The sequence below is a fragment of the Trichechus manatus genome, unplaced genomic scaffold (genome assembly GCF_000243295.1).
Source record: "Trichechus manatus latirostris isolate Lorelei unplaced genomic scaffold, TriManLat1.0 scaffold00094, whole genome shotgun sequence".
Classification (NCBI taxonomy): Eukaryota; Metazoa; Chordata; class Mammalia; order Sirenia; family Trichechidae; genus Trichechus; species Trichechus manatus.
The window spans coordinates 10,874,275-10,891,507 of record NW_004444030.1 but is presented as its reverse complement, the minus strand read 5'-3'; the positions used below and the strand labels follow the sequence as shown (position 1 = coordinate 10,891,507).

Here is a 17,233-nt window from a genome sequence, read left to right as displayed (position 1 = left end):
ACTCAGCATAATGTCCTCCAGTTTCATCCATGTTATGAGATGGTTCACAGATTCATTGTTGTTCTTTCTCGTTGCATAGTACTCCATTGTGTGTCACATCTAGCTTTTAACAATGAATTATCTAATATAATAACAAAAGCACAAATACTAAAATGGGACCTAATCAAAATTAAAAACTTTTGTTCATCAAAAGACTTATCAAAAAAAGTGAAAAGACAAGCTACCGACTGGGAGAATATATTCAGAAAACATACATCCAACAAGAATCTAATTCCCAAAATATATGTGAAACTTCAACAACGTAAAAACAAAAAGACAAATAACCTTGGCATAAAATAGGCAAAGGATTTGAATAGCTATTTCATCAAAGAGGACATTCAAAGGGACACCAAACACATGAAAAGATGCTCAGCATCATTAGCCATCAGAGAGATGCAAAGCAAAACCACAATGAGATGCCATTTCACTCCCACTAGGATGGCTAAGATTAAAAAAACAGAAGATAAAAACTGTTGGTGAGGATATAGGAAATTGGAACCCTTACCCATTGGTGGTGGGAATGCAAAATGGTGCAGCCATTGTAGAAAACATTGTGGTGACTCCTCAATGAACTAAAACTACCATATGACCCAGCAATTCCATTCCTGTATATACCCAAAAGACTTGAAAGCAGAGACTCAGAGACATGTACACCAATGTTCATGGCAGCACTATTCACATTAGCCATAAGGTGGAAACAACCTAAATGTCCATCAACAGATGAAGGGATAAATAAAATAAAAGAATATACATACAATGGAATACTACTCAGCCAGTAGGAGAAATGAAGTCTTGATACATGCTACAATATGGATGGAGCTGGAAGACATTATGCTGAGTGAAATAAGTTAATCATAAAAGGATAAATATTGTATGACCTCACTTATATAAAAAGACAAGAAAAGGCAAATGTATAGACAACAAAGTTTATTAGTGGTTTCCAAGGGCAGGATCCATATTTATGCCTATTCCCAAGGAAGGTGATCCAACCGAATGCGGAAATTACTGAACAATATCATTAATATCACATGCAAGCAAAATTTTGCTGAAGATCATTCAAAAGCAGCTGCAGCAGTATATCGACAGGGAACTGCCAGAAATTCAAGTCGGATTTAGAAGAGGATGTGGAACCAGGAATATCATTGCTGATGTCAGATGGGTCCTAGCTGAAGCAGAAAACACCAAAAAGATGTTTATCTGTGTTTTATTGACTATGCTAAGGCATTCAACTGTGTGGATCAATCACAGCAAATTATGGATAACATTGCGGAGAATGGTAATTCTGGAACACTTACTCATGCTCCTGAGGAATCTGTACATGGATAAAGAGGCAGTCGTTCAAACAGAACAAGGGGATTCTGCATGGTTTAAAGTCAGGAAAAGTATGTGTCAGGGTTGTATCCTTTCACCATACCTATTCAATCTGTATGCTGATCAAATAATCCGAGAAGCTGGACTATTTGAAGAAGAACGGGGCGTCAGGATTGGAGGAAGACTGATTAACAATCTGTGTTATGCAGATGACACAACCTTGCTTGCTGAAAGTAAAGGGGGCTTGAAGTACTTACTGATGAAGATCAAAGACCACAGCCTTCAGTATGGATTACACCTCAACATAAAGAAAACAAAAATCCTCACAAGTGGAACAATAAGCAACATCACGATAAAAGCAGAAAAGACTGAAGTTGTCAAGGATTTCATTTTACTTGGGTCCACAATCAACACCCATGGAAGTAGCAGTCAAGAAATCAAAAGATGCATTGCATTGGGCAAATCTGCTGCAAAAGACCTCTTTAAAGTGTTGAAAACCAAAGATGTCACCTTGAGGACTAAGGTACGCCTGACCTAAGCCATGGTGTTTTCAATTGCCTCATAGGCATGCAAAAGATGGACAATTAATAAGGAGGTTGAAGAAGAATTCACGCCTTTGAATTCTGGTGTTGGAGAAGAATACTAATATACCATGGACTGCCAAAAGAATGAACAAATCTGTCTTGGAAGAAGTACACCCAGAATGCTCCTTAGAAGCAAGGATGGCAAGACTACATCTCACATACTTTGGACATGTTATCAGGAGGTATCAGTCCCTGGAGAATGACATCACGCTTGGTAAAGTACAGAATCAGTGGAAACAAGCAAAACCCTCAAGGAGATGGATTGACACAGTGGATGCAACAATGGACTCAAGCATAGCAACAATTGTGAGGGTGGTGCAGGACCAGGTAGTGTTTTGTTCTGTTGTACACACGGTCGCTATGAGTCGGCACTGACTCGATGGCACCTAACAATAACAAGGGCAGAAGGGAAGGGGGGAAGGGGGGCTACAGTGATGGAAACATCTCATTGATTATGGGTAGTACTGCAAAGCTGATTATTGTAATTGCTGTCAAAAAGTTGTACACCCGTAAAAAACTGAATTGGTAAACATTATGTGATAGACATATTTACAACAATGACAGAAAAAAAAAAAAGAATAGCTGTTGAGGCTGCTTATGTACAACCAAACACCTCACGGGGTTTAGTTCCTTGGTTTGGAGGTTTAGGGTCATGGTCTCAAGGGACATCCCAATTAACTGGCCTAATAATATGGTTAGTGCTTATGTTCTACCTCCTAGCTCTCTATGGAGTGCCTGAGGTCATAAAAGCTTGCAAGTGCCCATCCAACTCACAACAACTGGGCTCTATTCACCTGGAGCAACAGAGGAAGAAGGAGAGTCAGAAATAGGAGGAGGATATGGAGTGGTTAATTGCCTCCATGAAAAACTGCCTCCTTTGCCGTGAGACCAGAAGAACGAGATGGTGCCTGGCTACCGTTACCCAACATTTTGACAAAAGATTCTATAGAAGAATTCTGATCAAAAGGGGGAAAATGCAGAACAGAATTTCAAATTCTCATGGACTCCAGACATCCCGAATTCATGAAGTTTGGATGAACCCCTGAAACTATTTCCCTGAGATAATCTTTAAACCTTAAACCAAAAATATGCCCCAAAGTCTTCTTAAAACCAGACTAGTAAAAAATGTCTTCCTTGAGCATTATGCTCTTTTAAGAACTATCCATATATGGGATCAAAATGATAGCAGCAACTCGAAAGATTAGATAGGAACCTTAGGGGGCAGTGAATTTATGCTAATAGGGGAGGAACAACTCAGAAAATGAGGTTGACAATGTTGCACAACTCAAAGAATTTAATCAATGTCACTAAATAGTGCATGCAGAAACTGTTGAATCGGTATATGTTTTGCTACAAAAGACTTTTTCAAAGTGTTAAAAAGTAAAGACGTTACGGTGAGGACTAAGGTGCACCTGACCCAAGTCATGGTATTTTCAATCGCCTCATACGTGTGAAAGCTGGACAATGAATAAGGAAGACCAAAGAAGAATTGGTGCCTTTGAATCATGGTGCTGGCAAAATATAGTGAATATACCATGGATGACAGAAGAATGAACAAATCTGTCTAGGAAGAAGTACAGCCAGAATGCTCCTTAGAAGCAAGGATGGCGAGACTTCGTTTTACATATTTTGTACATGTTATCAGGAGGGACCAGTCACTGCAGAAGGACATCATGCTTGGTGAAGTATAAAGACCAAAACCAAACCTGTTGCCGTTGACTCGATTCCAACTCATAGCAACCCTACAGGACAGAGAAGACCTGCCCCATAGGGTTTCCAAGGAGTAGCTGCTGGATTCGAACTACCAAACTTTTGGTTCGCAGCCGAGCTCTTAACCACTGCACCACCAGAGTAAAGTATAGGGCAAGCAAAAAAGAGGAAGACTCTCTATGAGATGGATTGACACAGTGGCTACAACAATGGGCTCAAACATAGTAACATTTGTGAGGACGGCACAGGACTGGGCAATGTTTCATTCTGTTGTACACAGGGTCACTATGAGTTGGAGCCAACTAGACAGCACCAAACAACAACAATATATTTTGCTGTGTATAGTCTCAACAACAAAATTTAAAAAAAAAAATTAAAACATTACTATGATAATGCTGTTCAGATTCTCTGGCTCCTTCCTGATTTTTGTATAATCTGCAATTATGATGGTGGGTTTTTCCATTTCTCCCTTCAGTCAATTTTTGCTTCATGTATAAGTACATGTATTTGTAGACACATAAACATTTATAGTAATATGTTTTCCGGCCAATTAACCCTTTTATCATTATGAAATGTCCATCTTTATTTCTGGTAATATTCTTTGTCTTGAAGTCTACTTTAATATTAATTTTCTGATGCTTACATGTGTATCATTTTCCATACATTTACTTTCAATCTATCTGTATCTTTATATTTAAACTTAATTCCTTCCAGGCAGCAAATACTTGGGTCTTGCTTTTTTCCTCTGCCTTTTAGTAGGGAATCTAGTCTACTCACATTTAATGTAATTCTTAATATAAGTGGATTTAGGTCCACCACTCTGCTCTTTGTTTTCTGTTTGTCCCCTCCTCTTTTTGTTCCTCTGTTAGTACCTTCTGCCATCTTTTGGGGTAAATGAATACTTTTTTAGAACACACACACATATATATATGCACACATACGCACATACATACATATATATATAGTTTTTTTAAGTGGTTTTTCTAGGGATTACAATACACATCCTTAACTTTCAGAGTTCATATTGTATCACCTCATGTCATTTGTAATAACTTTTCAACCACATGTTGTGTTAGGTGCCATCAAGTCGGTTCCGACTCATAGTGACCCTATGTACAACAGAATGAAACACTACTCAGTTCTGCACCATCCTCACAATTGTTATGCTTGAGTTCATTGTTGGAGCCACTGTGTCAATCCATCTCGCTGAGGGTATTCCCCTTTTTCACTGACCCTCCACTCTACCAAGTATGATATCCTTCTTCAGGACTGATCCCTCCTGATAACACGTCCAAAGTACGTGAGACAAAGTCTCATCATCCTTGGTACTAAGGAGCATTCTGGCTGTACTTCTTCCAAGACAGATTTGTTCATTCTTCTGGCAGTCCATGGTATATTCAATATTCTTTGCTAACACCATGATTCAAAGGTATCAATTCTTTTTTGGTCTTCCTTATTCATTGTCCAGTTTTCATATGCATATGAGGCAGCTGAAAACACCATCGCTTGGGTCAGGTGCACCTTGGTCCTCAAAATGACATCTTTGCTTTTTAACACTTTAAAGAGGTCTTTTGCAGCAGATTTGCCCAATGCAATGCATCTTTTGATTTCTTGACTGCTGCTTCCATGGCTGCTGACTGTGGATATAAGTAAAATGAAATCCTTGACAACTTCAATCTTTTTTCCGTTAATCATGATGTTGCTTATTGGTCTAGTTGTGAGGATTTTGTTTTCTTTATGTTGAGGTGTAATCCATTCTGAAGGCTGTGGTCTTTGATCTTCATCAGTAAGGGCTTCAAGTCCTCTTCACTTTCAGCAAGCAAGGTTGTGTCATCTGCATAAGGCAGGTTGTTAATCAGTCTTCCTCCAATCCTGATACCCCATTCTTCTTCATATAGTCCAGGTTCTCGGATTATTTGCTCAGCATACAGACTGAATAAGTACAGTGAAAGGATACTACCCTGACGCCACGCAGCTATCAGCTATAGCCACAGGCTGGAATATTATGTGAGCCTTCAAAATAAGGTGGAGCATTTTTAATGACAACTTTTTTTAAAAACCAAAATTCAATGGTAAATATTCAATTTGTTCACAATCACGTAAAATGATTGAAGAATGAGAGAAATTCACCAAAATGTTAACAGTAGTTATCAATGGTTGGTATGATCATAGGTGATTTTTCTTCCTATACGGTTTCTGTATTATTTCATTTTTAATAATAAATCAGTTTTATGATTAGAAAATAAATTTTTTTATAAACTTATTTTTCTGTATCTTCTATAGGAGCAAAAATATTCTGAAAAATACTAATAAATCTCATAGAATATTTAAGCAAAATGTAAAAGATGAAATAGGAAAATAGATAATCCATATTTTTACAAAGAAGCCCCATGTATTTTAAACAGTTTCTTAAGGATTTACTTAAATTACTGAATTTTACTTTTCAGATAATAAAAAGAATAAAACATTTGTTCTCTAGTTAACCAATAAAAAAACATTTCTCATTTGATTTTTGCAAAAGCCCTATAAGGTAGATTTTAGCATCACCACCTTAAGGAAAATAATAGATTTGAAGGGATTAAAAGGCTCATCTAAAATAAATTAACCAGTAAGAAGTGGAGTTCCACCATAAGATTTTCTAAGGAAAATCATTTTTCATATGAGATAATATATGATTATAAAATTTCAACATTTTATTTTTCTATCTCTCCATTAGTCAATACAAGATAGAAGATGGCTAACCCACCAAAAATTAACATATTAAATAGGGACAGTTTCTATGCTCTCTATCATACTCCTTATCATTTTAGTTTTGGACTGCACTCATGTTGCCCGTTTCCCTCCATTACTAGAATTTCAAGAAGTCCTCACGCCCTGAAGCACCATTGTGTCCAGTGATTTCACCAGTAAAGACTGACCTGAGGATAAAGGAAATCACGACGAAATTAGATCAGCTGATCCCACCCAGACCTTTCCCCCACATGAACACCACCACCAGCGCAGCACACAGCAGAGTCACTGTGCTCAATCCTCGAGACACCTACTGCACAGGGGAGCAGCTAGACCTCTTGTTGGAGGTGAGGGACCACATGGGATGCAGGAAGGAGTATGGTGGGGATTTCCTGAGGGCCAGGATGTCTTCCCCAGCCTTGAAGGCAGGTGCTTCAGGAGAGGTGACCGACTTCAACAACGGCACCTACCTTGTCCGCTTCACTCTGTTCTGGGAGGGCTAGGTGTCTCTGTCCCTGCTGCTCATCCACCCCAGTGAAGGAGTGTCCGCTCTCTGGCGGGCAAGGAACCAAGGCTACGACAGGGTGATCTTCACTGGCCAGTTTTCCGGATGCATCTGCCATGTCAATACTGATTGTGCCCTGGTTTTAAACTCAAGTGCTAAACTGTGCCAGTACCTAGATGCTCAAGACCAAGAGACCTTCTACTGCGTGAAACCTCAACAAATGCCCTGTGCTGCACTCACCCACATGCACTCCAAGAACAAGGAAGTTTCTTATCTCAGCAAACAAGAAAGGAGCCTCTTTCAAAGGTAAATCACTATTTCTGGAGATTACTTGGGCAAATATGGTGTGACTGTATGTTAATCCAAATGAAGTTCTTATCAGTATATCAATGTTGGAACTCTTTATGAAAAGGCATTTGGGAAGGAATCTGTGAATTGACCTGGGGACTGTGCCTACTCTCCACAGTCCCCAAAATTTTTTGGATATTTAACCCTTATCACTGAAACAAAAAACTCTTACGTTGAAACACATAAATAAAAATTAAAAGAGGGTGAGAAATAGATGAGTGTGTATGTATGCTCTAATATATTCTTTCTGCATTGCAATAAATCACCTTGTACACCTACTGGATGTCTGCATCCCATGTACTAATAAGCAGAGAAATGAAATTTTACTAAATGGCCTGAATCTCTGGGCATAGTGGTTAACTTATCACCAAGAAATAACTAAAGCTAGATAATCTGGCTTCTCTTATTTCCTGGTATTTTGGGCTACCTGCAGATTAATTTCTGTATTTGTCTTTTTAAGATCAAATGTGGGCGTAGAGATTATGGAAAGCTTCAAAGCCATTCACGTCTCCAAATGCAACAGTAAGTTCTCCCTGTGCTTGGTAGGTGGTGCTCAGTCCTGTTGTTGTTGTTGTTAGCTGCTATTCAGTTGGCTCCCAACTCATGGCAACCTCATGTACAACGAGATCAGACCACTGCCATCTGTAGCTAGTCGTAGACCCCCTGAAAGGGTTTCCTCTTTCTGCTGAATTTGTTCACTGCTATCAGTCCTACTGCCACCCTGCCAATCTGGCTTCTCTAAGGTAGGCCAAGATATCAGTTACCTAAGTGAGTGAATAAGTGTAAACTCTAGGAAATCACAAACCTGTTTTACTAGCTGTAACTCTCATTACCAATCTGCTTATCAGGAAACAGATTACCCGCCCATCTAACACAATAACCTTCAAATGTCAAACCTCTTTCCCACTTCTACACATAGTTCTCTACCTACCCACACCACTGCCACTTCTCACATCTGCACCATCACTACCACCACCATCCCTTACAGCATGCCTCCTCACACCTCCACCACCACCATCACCACATCCCACATCACTACTGGCCCAAGAATCACCATCTAGAGGTTTCCAACCTCTTCTTCGTCTTTGTTGTCTTTCAAGATATTTTAACATATAAGATAGCACTTTCATAGTTATATTTACTAATTTCTCTTCAATTTCTTCGACCCCTCACAGCCTAGAATGATTTAAGGCAAGAACTTTTGTGTCCCTTGAAGTTCAGCATTAACTGCTTGCTAATCACCAATAAATTTATTCACACTGAAGTCTAAATATGTGCCTAGAGATAGAAATTGCATATTTTTCACTCAGGATACATGGGTACACTCGTACCACTTGTCAAAATATTAAACTATTTCCATTTGGTTTTTTGGGTTTCCCTTTGGTGGGTGAATAATCACTGCCCCAAGCCAACCAAGGGCTCCTCACCATCATAGCACCTCATCCTCTCAGATTCCCAGACTCTTCATAAACCACTGACTAACAGGTTAATACCTGGCACATCTTGGGCCTCCAAGACCCTACTTCAGAGCCAACAACCATACCCATTACAAATCAACCAGTTCCCAAGCCAAAACCAGTTGTTAATTTTTTTTCCATCACCCTGCCTTTAACTCAAAAGATTTACAATTTGATGGTGGCATTGAAGACACTGTGACAGAGTGTGACAAGCTTGGGGGTGAAGTGGGCTAAAATGATAGTGTAATTGAGCATTCATTACTAGGCAAGAATTGATGGCTTTACTTCCATAGAAAAGCAACCAAATATTTCAAATTTTACCCAGAAGGCCATATTTTCCTTTTCTGGGAGAAAACATCTGCTTTCACAATGAACATTAATGGGGATCATTTAGAAAATTCACTTCAGAGAAATATTTTACTGAAAAAATATCTATCCCATTAACAGGATGCTTCAATAAGACTTTTCCGCCACTAAAGCCACATTTACCCCTACTAAAAGGGTATCTAGAAAAGACAGTAGGCTCTTAGTAAACACGTATTGGTAATTTGATGTTTTAGAAGATCTTATCTTGTTGATTCTTTGGCAGTACAAGCAGTTCCAAGGAAAGAGAAATGCAAGCTTGGGATGAGATCCACAGTCCCCAGTGGGCATGTCTGGGAAGACACCTGGAATCCTGTCTCCTGTAGCTTGACTCCCACTGAAATGAAAGAATGCCTGAGAGGAAAACTCATATATCTCATGGGTGATTCCACAATCCGCCAGTGGATGGAATACTTCAAACAAAATATCAACAGTATGTCTCAGTCTAAGTTATTATTGAAATCCCTTTTGGAAACTTCTTGTTCATTTCAAGAAGAGAAAGGAATATGGGAAACATCTCTTCTTTTTCATATTCCTTAATCACAACACACTAAAACTTTTCACAAGACATCATTATCTTTCCTTTAAAAGAATACATTTATCTGACTGGAAGGGAGCCAGTGTAGACAAAGGAATATTACATCCCTGTCCCCAAAGAACACACACTTAGGTATTTACCCAGCATGCTCAGAAAATTGATAGAGCTGAAGATATTATATTGTCCACCTTCCACAATATGGCATGAGGACTAAGCATGCAGATACTAGACTGAGACAGCCTGTTTTCTTCACATGTTGAGTGGGCCTTCTGTCCCTTAGTTTCCTCATCTGTAAAATGGAGACAAAATTAGTTCCCACCTGGTAAGGTTGTCATGAGGATTAAATGAGATAATATATGCAAAGCGTTTAGAATACTGTTTGTTGCAAGTAAGTTCTCTATAGGTGTAAGCTATTGTTATTATTGTTATTCGATGAGAGGACAGACACCAGGGGCAAGGCGATGACACTGCATTAGCTAGGCACAATGGTTAAAAACACAGACTCTGGAGTCAGACAGACCTAGGCTGTGCTACTTAGAATCCATGACCTTGGGCATGTTACTTGTTCTCTCTGTCTCATTTTCCTCATCAGTCAACTAAGAATAATAACAGTATCTGGTGGCTGTTAGGAAGATTAAATGAGGTACCAACTATAAAATATTTAACACAATGCAAGACACATAGGCACACAGAAAGTGCCCAAAAGACAATATTAAAAAAAAAAACAACAACACTTGCCATAGAGTCAAGTCAATCCAACTCATCGTGACCCATGTGTGTCAGAGTAGAACTGTGCTCCTTAGGGTTTTCAGTGGCTGATTTTTCAGAAGCAGATCACCAGGCCTTTCTTCTGAGGTGCTTCTGCATGGAATCGAACCTGCAACCTTTCAGTTAGCAGCCGAGTGCATTAACTGTTTGAACTACTCAGAAACTCCCCAATAAACCATAGCTACTGTAATTATTATTATTAGTTAATGTCAGAGTTGGGGTTAGAATCCAGTTGTTCTTTTCACTAAACCAAGAGTACACCAATAATAAATCATAATCCACAAGTGATCTGACCTGGAAACCCATCACTGCCTGCCCCTCCATGTCTCTGTGCCCTGGGCTCTTATCACAGAGGACAATGTAGCAGGTATAGCAGCACCCTGGTCTTACTGACATGAAGTCACTCCTGTGATCTCAACCTAGATGAAAACTATTCCTCTTTATTAAAAAAAAAAAAAAAAGAAAACCTACCGCTGACAAGTCAATTCCGACTCATAGTGACCCAACAGAACACAGTAGAACTGCCCCATAGGGTTTCTGAAGAGCAGCTGGTGGATTCAAACTGCTGACCTTTTAGTTAGCAAGCATAGTTCTTAACCACTGCGCCACCAGGGCTCCTATTTATTCCTCCTTATAAAAAGTAAAATTAGTAGCATCTTGGCCCCAAGTTCTAAGGGGGAATTCCCAACAGAAGGGGAGAGTTTTAAACTGTGGCCTCTGATAAACTCCCAAACTCCTCAGAACCTCAGTTTCTTCATCTGTAAAATAAGGGGATATCCTTTAGCCTCATGTAATGGTGGATCTCTATAATTGTGGATCTCTTAGGTTATATAAAGTACTGAATTACTGAGTTACCTACCCTCTTCAGCTAATCTTTTCAGTTGTGGTAGGAAAATATCTGCTGCATATTTTGTTAAAAGTTAAATTCTATGGCCAGAGTGTACTTTGGGAAAGAAAACTGAAGAATATTGGAAGCAGAATTAAGAAAACAGTTTAGCCATTTCCCCCCACCCTGCCACTGCAGCACCTACATTTCCAAACCTCACTGGGTTAAGACTTCAAATGTAGCCATTTAAATCTAAGATGGCACCTGTTACAAAACATTAATAATTCTTTTCTAAACACTTTTCTCAGAAGTTCTAGCTACAAAGCATCTGCCCTTGATGTTCTGTTAAGGGAGTAATTAGTCCAATGAAAAATGGAAGGACTTCATTTTATATGACTCATATTATACTATCTTCAAAAGTATTGAGATCAGGTAGACTATTTTCACAAGAATTGGGAAGAACTTCAAGTCTAAGCGCTGATTCTGTTACTTAATAGACAAATGACTTATTCATTAGAAAAACACTTTTCAACAACATGAACGGTGACTATACGAATACACAAGAATCAAAATGAATACATCTGTGGAAAGAGACAATGGAGAAGTTCAATATCATTAGTCAGAACAAGGCCAGGGGCAAACTAGGGACCAGACTGTCAGTCGCTCATATGCAAGTTCAAGTTAAATCTGAAGAAAATTAGAACAAGTCCACAAGAACTAACTTATAACCTTCAGTATCTCCTACCTGAATTTAAAGACCATCTCAAAAATAGATACGATGCACTGAGCACTAATGTCCAAAGACCAGGTGAGTTGTGGGATGACATTAAGGAAACCATACATGAAGAAAGCAAAAGGTGATTAAAAAGACAGGAAATAAAGAAAAGACCAAAATGGATCTCAGAAGAGACTCTGAAACTCGCTCTTGAATGTACAGTAGCTAAAGTGAAATGAAGAAATGAAGGAGTAAAAGAGATGAACAAAAGATTTTAAAAGGTGGCTTGAGAAGACAAAGTAAAGTATTATAATGAAATGTGCAAAGACCTGGTGATAGAAAAGCAAAAGGGAGAAACACCCTTAGCATTTCTCAAGCTGAAAGAACTGAAGAAAAAATTCAAGCCATGAGTTGCAATACTGAAGGATTCTATGGGCAAAATATTGAACAACACAGGAATCATCAAAAAAGATGGAAGGAATACACAGAGTAACTGTACCAAAAAGAACTGGGCAACATTCAAGTATTTCAGAAGGTAGCATATGATCAAGAACCAATGGTAATGAAGGAAGAGGTCCAAGCTACACCAAAGGCACTGGTGAAAAACAATGCTCCAGGAACTGATGGAACACCAATTGAGATGTTTCAACGAACAGATGCAACGCAGGAAGTGCTCGTCTATGCCAAGAAATTGGGAAGACAGCTACCTGGCCAACCGACTAGAAGAGATCCGTATGTGCCCATTCCAAAGAAAGGTGATCCAGCAGAATGCAAAAATTATTAAACAACATCATTAACATCACATGCAAGTAAAATTTTGCTGAATATAATTCAAAAACTATTGCAGCAGTACGTTGACAGGAAACTGCTAGAAATTCAAGCCAGATTCTGAAGAGAACATGGAATGAGGGATACCATTGCTGATGTCAGATAGATCTTGGCTAAAAGCAGAGAATGCCAGAAAAATGTTTACCTGTATTTTATTGACTATGCAAAGGCATTCGACTGTGTAGATCATAACAAATTATTGCTAACACTGCAAAGAATGGGAATTGCTGAAAACTTAATTGTGCTCCTGTGTAACCTGTATATAGATCAAGGGGCAGTCTATCGAACAGAACAAGGGAATACTGCGTGGTTTAAAATCAAGAAAGGTGTGTGTCAGGGTTGTATCTTTACACTTACTCAATGTGTATGCTGAGCAAATAATCTGAGAAGCTGGACCGTAAAAAGAAGAATGGGGCATCAGGATTGGAAGAAGACTCATTAACAACCTGCGATATGCAAATGACACAGCCTTGCTGGCTGAAAGCAAAGAGGATTTGAAGCACTTACTGATGAAGATCAAAGATAACACATAGCCTTCAGTATGGATTACACCTCAACATAAAGAAAACAAAAATCCTCACAACTGGACCAATAAGCAACATCATGATTAAAGAGAAAAGACTGAAGTTGTCAAGGATGTTATTTTACATGGATCCACAATCAACGCCCATGGAAGCAGCAGTCAAGAAATCAAAGGACACATTGCATTAGGCAAATCTGCTGCAAAAGTCCTCTTTAAAGTGTTAAAAAGTAAAGATGTCACTTTGAGGACTAAGGTGCACCTGACCATAGCCATGGCGTTTTCAATTCCCTCATATACATGTGAAAGCTGAACAATGAATAAAGAAGACTAAAAAAAAACGGACACCTTTGAATTACGGTGTTAGCAAAGAATATTGAATACACCATGGACTGCCAGAAGAACAAACAAATCTGTCTTAGAAAAAGTACAGCCAGAATGCCCCTTAGAAGCAAGGATGGCAAGGCTTTGTCTCACGTACTTCGGACATGTTATCAGGAGGGATCAGTCCCTGGAGAAGGACATCATGTTTGGTAAAGCAGAGGGTCAGCCAAAAAGACGAAGACCCTCAACAAGATGGATTGACACAGTGGCTGCAACAATGGGCTCAAACATAGCAATGATTGTGAGGATGGCATGGGACTGGGCAGTGTTTCGTCCTGTTGTACATCGGTCACTGTGAGTTGGAACTGACTCGACGGCACCTAAAAACAACAATCTTGGGCGGATCATTTCCCCTTTTGGTTTGGTTTTTCATAACACAGCAATAACACATATATATAGAGAGAGAGAAAGAGCTTAGAGGTGAATGAAAAAATCATCCAAATAAATGTTTTGTAAACTGTAACGTACTTTACAAATAAGAAATAATACTATTATTATTATTATAGATGATGTACTCAGTACTTTTCTATGACTATGTAAAGGAAGTATAGAAGTATAGAATGCAATCTCACTCTTAAACTTACAGAGTACCAGGTAAATAGCTAAGTTTCCAGTTTTCTTGTATCCAATAGTACCTTTCTCTATCCTCAGATTAATGTAGTCTACAGTTAACAAAATGTACAAAAATAATACCTACAAAACTGACCACATCATTCCCTAATGAAGTTACTTCAGTGTCTTACCATCACTAGTCCATTTGATCCCACATGATTCTACAAATGGGCAACATAATCTCTTACATTCATACAACACTTTTGATTGTTCAGCTTTCAAAACTATTCTCTCATTTAAACTATAATAAATCAAACATGACCAATTTGTTCATTTATAAACACCAAATCTTTTCTTCTATCTTTATGACTAGTCAATCTTGGTAACCTTATTCTCTTTTGATTTTGGGATTACATATTTGTCGTCAGCACTGAAGTCAGTGGATCTGCATGAATCTGGAAAACTTCAACATCAACTTGCTGTGGACTTGGATAGGAATATCAACATCCAGTGGCAAAAACATGGTTACCCCTTGATTGGATCATTGACCTATTCAGTCAAAGAGATTGAGTACATCGCCCGGGTCATTGACAGAATTGGAGGAGGAAAAAATACTGTCATTGTTATTTCTCTGGGCCAGCATTTTAGACCCTTTCCCATTGATGTTTTCATCCGAAGGGCCCTCAATGTCCACAAAGCTGTTTGGCGTCTTCTTCTGAGAAGCCCAGACACTATGGTTATCATCAAGGCAGAAAACACCAGGGAGATGTACAGTGATCCAGAGAGATTCAGTGACTTTCATGGCTACATTCAGTATCTTGCCATGAAGGAAATTTTCCAGGATATTAATATAGGTGTCATTGACGCCTGGGATATGACCATTGCATATGGCACACATGAGGTCCACCCACCTCAATCTGTGGTCAGAAATCAGATTAATATATTATTAAACTATATTTGCTAGACAGCACATATCTCTGCAGTTCATTCACTTAATTAAAAACATTAAGTGGATGCTAGCATACCAGATGCTGTGTTTGGCTCTCACCTCCCAATCAGCATGAGGACATAGTCTGCACTACGGCTGATCCATGAGCCACCAATTCAACTAAGTCAGTTATTTCTAATCTGTGCTTCCACTTAAAAATGAAAATATTCAATAGAATACATGGCTAATTGCCTCCATGAACAACTGCATGCTTTGCCATGAAACCAGAAGAACTGGATAGTACCTGGCTACCATTACTGAACATAAAATAATGATCAAAAGGGGCAAAAATATAGAGCAGAATTTAAAATTCTCATGGCACCTACACTTTCTGGAACCAGTGAGACTGGATTAATCCCCAAAATTATTATCTTTAGATAATCTTTAAACCTTAAAACAAAGATATTCCCTGACGTCTTCTTTAAACCAAGCAATAGTCTAGCTTAATTAGTAAAGAATATCTGCCTTTTGAGCACTGTTTTCTTTTAAAGAGCTATCTATATGGGATCAAACTGACAAGAGCAACTCAAAGGGTAAGGCAGGAAGCTTAGGGGGCAAGAATTTGTGTCAATGGAGGAGGAACAATTTGGAAATGGAGAGTGAGAATGGTTGCACAACTTGAAGAGTATAGTCAATGTCATTGAATTGTACATGCAGAAATTGTTGAATTAGTGTATGTACTGCTGTGTATATTTTCAACAACCACAAAAATAATAAAATAATTTTTAATAAAATGAAAATATTCATGAGAAGATCCAACCCTTCTTGACCAGTTCATGCCACTCTTCACAAGTAGGAAGTCAAGCCTCCTGTGGTGACCAATTTAATTTAAAGTTCTTCTCTCAGAGCAATAAAGTAATTGTAAAATAAATATGTGGAGAAAGCAGACCCATTTCCTTATTTTTACCACTAAAGATAAGCTCAAGATGACTTCCAACTGGAAAGAGGAAGAGTCTTATTGAACAATTCTCCAGATTCCACAGTCCTGGAGGGGTTGCAAAGTTCCCAGCAAGGCCCCCTGGATCCCAAAAACCTGGGACTTTTCCTACATGAAAACTCACTGTCAGGAGCTAATCTGACTCTATGGCATTTATCCTTTAGGAATATAAGATGAAATTTTCAGAAAAACTTTTGAGAGAGATAAGGGATTAAAGATAGAATATATGGGGGTGGGGCCAAGATGGCAGAGTAGTCAGACACTTCCAGTGTTCCCTCTTACAACAAAGACCTGAAAAAACAAGTGAATCGATTATATATTACAATCTAGGAGCCCTGAACATCAAAAGCAAAGTTGAGGAACTGGACTGAGTGGCAGGGGGAGGGAGAGATGGTTCAGAAGCAGGGAGGAGTTGCCAGACCCAACTCGGCGAGAGCCTGAGCCGTTCAGCCTGTATGAGCTTGGAGGTGAGTGGTGAGGCAGGCAAGCAGTGGCACTCAGGGAGTGTTTTCCACACCGGGAGAGACCCAGCGGCAGAGAGTCTACTCAGCCATCCAGAACCAGTGAGAAGCAGCCCTTGATTGGCAAAAGATAAGTACTTGCATCTGGCCTACCGTGCAGATAAAAAACACCCCTCTTAGGGAAAAACCTGTCTCCCATTTACCTCCCTACTCCCTGCTCTGCACTGGGTCCAGGACTGGCTTCAGCAATTGTCACGACACCTAGGCTGAAGTAGGACCCATCACATGCCTTGAGCCATTCTCCTGGCCTTGGAGACTGAACAATTAACAAACGGGAAAAATAATCTGCCGGCTCCCCTAAGCCAGGAACTCAGGGTAGACACAGCTCCTTTGCCCATGCACAGGCATAAGGGATCCACTGACTTTGAGTGACTTTCCCCCTGCATAGATTTGTGAGGGCCTATTTCAACAGTGTAGGTCCTCATTAGTGCAGTACAACAGGATATATACCTGAAGTCTAACTTCAACTGTTTCATTTTGTGAAGCGGCAGGTTCGTGACATTTGACATGCTCTGCCCAGTAAGCAGGGTCTTCACCTACCCACATCAGGGGCCTGAAAATTGGTGGCTCCACCCACGCCACCTAGCCACCTGCTATAGGGGCCCAAGA

General features: G+C 39.3%; 1 protein-coding gene across 1 annotated transcript in view; it reads left to right on the top strand.

The window, feature by feature from the left end:
• Positions 1-15,198, top strand: part of NXPE4 (neurexophilin and PC-esterase domain family member 4) — a 97,077-nt gene extending 81,879 nt beyond the window's left edge. The window contains 4 exon segments of the mRNA XM_023736999.1: positions 6,497-7,185; positions 7,688-7,749; positions 9,274-9,480; positions 14,607-15,198. Coding sequence (XP_023592767.1) covers positions 6,497-7,185; positions 7,688-7,749; positions 9,274-9,480; positions 14,607-15,142 — 1,494 coding nt within the window. The 3' untranslated portion in view covers positions 15,143-15,198.
• The last annotated feature ends 2,035 nt before the right edge of the window (positions 15,199-17,233 follow it).